We start from the raw sequence: 5,081 nt of genomic DNA on the forward strand, positions 1-5,081 counted from the left end.
GCAGCTCGGTTACATTTAAAGCTACAGACCTAGAATCAGAACTTTAGTAACAGGGCTGAAATAGAGGGATATGAGGCATGGCTACAATGGGTGATCTGTTTGGTATTTTGAGGAAAACACTTCAGAGACATGTTTTTTAAATATCTTTATATATCTGAGGCCTATAATATATGCCTAAAAATAGTATAATAGGAGACCTTTAAAGCGACCATGTGTAGGACATCAACATATCTGACTTGGTCATGATTTGGGGGTCGTATCAAGAAAGACTCACTTATTCATGAACTGTCCCTCTCTCTAATCACTCTGATTTCCTCCCTGTGTGTCCCTGTGAAGGAGAAGGAGAAGCTGTATGTGGAGCTGAAGCACATCTCGCCCGGCAGCCCGGCCCGGAGGCAGCAGAGCAGCTGCAGCAGTGCCAGTGGATCCTCAGAGAGAGAACCAAGAAGCTAAAGGTCACCCCAAACCTCCTTTTCTTGCAAGTCAAACATATTGCACTTCTCATTTAATTTTGATTTCATGTGTTTTGTTGTTGTAATCCACTGCCTTTCTTATTTTGAATATGATTTCATCAGAGTGTGGTTTTGCAAGTGAACAATCTCTTCCTTTGTTCCTCATAATTATATTTGGTCATTGAAACTTGAATATGTTGTCAAATTCATATGTTCAGTATCAAACAAAAATCATTCCAACAGTTTCTTTAACAAAGGCCTTCTTAAGAATGTAAGCCTCAATATGATCATGTTATTGTCCCACGTCAAACAATATTTCTTTATAAACTCACTCCACTGCTCCTAGTGCTAGACTCCTAGTACTAAGATGGGTTAAAAGCAGAGGCCCAAATGTCACTGTGTGTGCTGTGTGCTCTGAATGTGTGACCATTAAAGAGGGTTTCATCCCTCCCCATTCAATTCAATTAACCGTCCATGTTAATGTAAAAATGTGTATTTGTAAATAACATTCTTATACAGTATATTAGAAATATACAGCGCCTTATTTCAGGTGAAACATGGTTCTTCTTTGATTTTCTATACAGTAACTGTGACAATACAGTTTTTCCTCAATTGCTAAACCCACTATTTAGAATCAAAATTAATTTCTTCAAAACAAGAACATAGCCATGCAAACAGAAACACACTTGCCATAACTCTGAATATCTTTTGCAAAATGCACTTACATGACCAAAACTGAAAATACTGGTCACAAAAAAGAATAAGTCGATCGAAACAGAACAAATTGTCCTCTAATGAGACAAATGTGTTTTCATAACTGAAACTCCGGTCACCATAATAACACATTCTACCATAACAATATACATTTCTTGCAAAGTGCTCTAAGGCACTCAAAACTAAAAATACCCCTTCCAAAACCAGATACCTTCTCCAAAACAAACATTTGTCAGCTCATTAGAAGACTATTTGAACAGTCATTACTAAGTGGCACACTAAATACTGACTACAATCATCAATACACAAACCTCAAGCTATCGATATTGGAAACTGAACGGAAAACTGACAAGTTGGAGAAACAAACTTACATATAGGAAAAAACAGTATGTTACTGTAACTATGTCAATGTTTTTATTGTCTCATTTTCAGAAGAGCACCGTAACAGAAACAAAAGATGAATAGCAATACACTGGAAAAAAAATAACATGGGTAAATGATGTAAATCAGAGTAAAGCAGAGAATGAGATCTATAGCTTTACTGATCTGCTCTTTGGCGTCTGTCTGGCCACATAGCCTCATCTACGTCACAGCGTGTGTCTTCCCTTGCAAGGCAGCGTGGGAAATATCTCCTTGCGTGTCGACACCACCCTTGACAGGATTCCGCAGAGATATCCCGACAGCCAGCATTCATTGCGTCCAAAAGGGGCATTCTGTCATGAGGATGATGGTCATAAACCTTCCATCTCCAGGCAGAGAAGAATTCCTCAATGGGGTTTAGAAATGGGGAGTATGGAGGGAGGAACTCCATGGCCATGTGTGGATGAGCCTCAAACCATGCCCTCACGTCACGAGAGTGGTGGAATGCCACATTGTCCCATATGACCACGTGAACCGACCTCACTTGATCCCTCTCTTCTGGTGGCACAAGTCGGTCATACAGGACATCCAGGGAGGCAAGGACACGTTGCGTGTTATATGCTCCCATTACAGGGATGTGAGCATCATTACTGTAAGGTATAGAGTAGATTCCATGCAGTTACCTTTTTCAATGGGGTGATTGATTGATAACAAGTGTTAATATTTTGCACATCAAGTGTCAATTAGTGTAGCTATGGTCTAAGTTTATGAGGAGTAAGTGTTATCCACTGTGAGAAGATTATTTTGTTTTGTAGACATGAGTTACACAAAAGATTTTTGATGTTTGTGTAGAGAATTGTAACTTCAGTTAGAGAATTGTGTGATCTGTTTTGCAAAACACTGCTTAGCATCTGCATTTTGTGTGATATCAATGATAAATGGTATACTGTTGTAGAGAATTGGTTTTCTGTTTCGATGGCTGTGCTGTTGGTTTGATGAAAGGAATTTTGATTCTAAATAGTGGGTTTAGCGATTGAGAAAAACTGTAATATTCTGTGATTCCACAGGCGTTGATAGCAGAGCTGAGGATGGTCGACTCGAAGATGAATGAGTACAAAAGTGAGAATCAAAGATTAGCTAATGAGATGGCAAACATCAAGAAGAAGTACCTCAGTCAGAAAATGCTCCACAGGTGAGGTTTCTTTTTTTCTTTTACATTTTAGCAATCCAAGCCAGGCATACTATAGTTTCCTGATTTTTTTTAATTCACGATTTATTTTATGCAACAAACATGTATGGTTTGTGACTCTGATGTACTAGAGCTGTGTGTATCCTCAGTGAGCAGAGGGGCCGCTCTAAGGTGGAGCAGCCGGAGCCCCTCCCCCAGCTCAGCACCAAGGCTCACTTCACAGGAGGAGGCTTCAGGATCGACGTACCTGTGAGAAGATAAGAACCTTAAAGAGCCATCTGACATATTTTACTTCATTTAAAGAAAGACATCTATACAGTGGTGCAGTGATACACGTTAGTTAGCATCACAACAGGTCTCTTAACAAAAGCCAATTGCATTTCACTGGATTTGGAGAAATACAGAAAATAAGATCTGTGGCTAACACACATTGTGATAAATGTTTTGAAAAAGACAAGTTTGATTTGACATGATTTGAGACAAGATAACTCAAAGGGCTAAAATTAGACCCTCCAGAAAAACGCGATTCTGCGATCTCAGAATTTACCGCATAATCAGCAAAATGGCGCAGATTTTTAAAAGGCCGCATATTTATCAAAAGGCCGCGTAATCCCGCATTTTTCCACACAAAGTTGAGAAGGAAAAAAAAGTTAACTCGTCTTGACGTTACGTCATAAGCTCGCGCATCACAGAATGTAAACAACACTGTATAGAGTGAACGTGTGGAGCTCACACGATAGAGAAAACACCAAGATGAAAAAATCTAATCCATCTCATTTACCGACGAACATTTCTACTAAAGACCGGGCAAAAAGTGGGGGGAAAATATTCTGCACCCTGTGCAACTGTGTGTTGGAGCATAAGAGAAAATCGACGGTGACGACCCACTTTGATTCATTCAAACATTCGAAAATGCTTTCTGCTGCTGCGGACAAGAAAGCCAAACAACCCACGTTCACCGAGGCATCAACCTCCAAAACCATTTCGAGGGCTACAAGAAACGAAGCTTTTACAATAAATAAACATTGAATGTGTTTAATTGAATAGTAAAGGGGTTTAACGTTAGTGGCAGGTTGTGTGTGAGAGAGAATAAATAAGACAGCCCAATATTTAAAAAATGTGTTATTATTTTTTCCCGCATATTTAGCATATTTCGCAACTTCCCGCAATTTCACCGCATAAAAATACCTAAAAACCCTGCATGTTTAATCGCATAATCAAGGAATTTAGCCCGCGTTTTTCTGGAGGGTCTATAAAATGCTAACTCTTTTCCGGGTTTAGGACTCATTCCTGTACCACTGTATTAACTCATAATCAAGCATTGTCAAGTCAAAACCAACCCGTATTTTCCCATTATTTGTCCGCTTTGAATATTTATTTCAACAATGTAGATAGACAGTATTTAATCATGCTGTTATACTGATCATTTATAAGAAACAATTCAATTAAGCCTTGGTTTTTATCAGGGTTCGAGTTATAATCTGAGCTTTATGGGGGTCTTTAAAACGCGTGTGCGCGCATGCAAGCACGTGCACACACAGCAGCAGCCCTCTACTAGCTACAAACTTAAATATGAAAAGGTTCAACTACGCACACACCACATAACACATCATCTTGGCTTGCGCAGCAAGCTCACAGGCATAGATTGCGCAATAATGTATTGCGCTCCTTGGAAGTGCAGTGCAGGCATATTGTCATTCAAGAGAGAATACGATGCGTAGTTCTTTTGGAAAATATGTTTTTCTTTTAGCCGATTTCCCTCGTTAACGTAAATAATACTCATTACATTGACACATGCATTATTTGTGATTAAGATAATGGTTGTTGGTAATGTATTATCGACCCCCACAGATGTATGATTTCACTGCTCAGCTCCCATTGGCTCCCACATAAATCAAACCCTGATTTTTTTTTCATACAAAATCATGTTCTAGGAGATATTTGTGGTCATATATTGTATATAACTAAGCTCATCAATTCTCTGTTATGTTCTTGTTATTTCCTGCATAAAAATAATCTAAATTGGAGTTTTTTGACTAATGTTTTTCTGTGATTATTATGCATGTCTTTCTCTCATCCTCAGTATTTATTAGGAACACTTCATGAGAGTGACACAAATAAGGACGCTGTAAACCATGTTTTCTTTCTGAGGAGTTGTCCCGGCCAAGGACGGCACTACACCGGGGCTAAAGCCCCGTCACAAATATGGGTACATAGTGTAGGCTAATGCAACAGCTATCAATGTGTCTTTTAAACTCTCTGAACAAATAAAAGAAAAAAGGGCGGAAAAAGTACCATCTATGTTGTTTCCACATTGGCCTACCTCTCAAAAGTGAATGAAAATTATAGTCGGAACAACTCCTCAA

The 5,081-nt window shown here is 39.0% G+C and overlaps 1 protein-coding gene across 1 annotated transcript in view; it reads left to right on the top strand.

Annotated features, from left to right (window-relative positions):
* The window catches only part of cfap58 (cilia and flagella associated protein 58), a 19,477-nt gene extending 14,735 nt beyond the window's left edge, over positions 1–4,742 (top strand). The window contains 4 exon segments of the mRNA XM_079651268.1: positions 337–367; positions 370–455; positions 2,594–2,718; positions 2,865–4,742. Coding sequence (XP_079507394.1) covers positions 337–367; positions 370–455; positions 2,594–2,718; positions 2,865–2,976 — 354 coding nt within the window. The 3' untranslated portion in view covers positions 2,977–4,742.
* The last annotated feature ends 339 nt before the right edge of the window (positions 4,743–5,081 follow it).

This window comes from Notothenia rossii, assembly GCF_949606895.1.
Source record: "Notothenia rossii genome assembly, chromosome: 9".
Taxonomy (NCBI): Eukaryota; Metazoa; Chordata; class Actinopteri; order Perciformes; family Nototheniidae; genus Notothenia; species Notothenia rossii.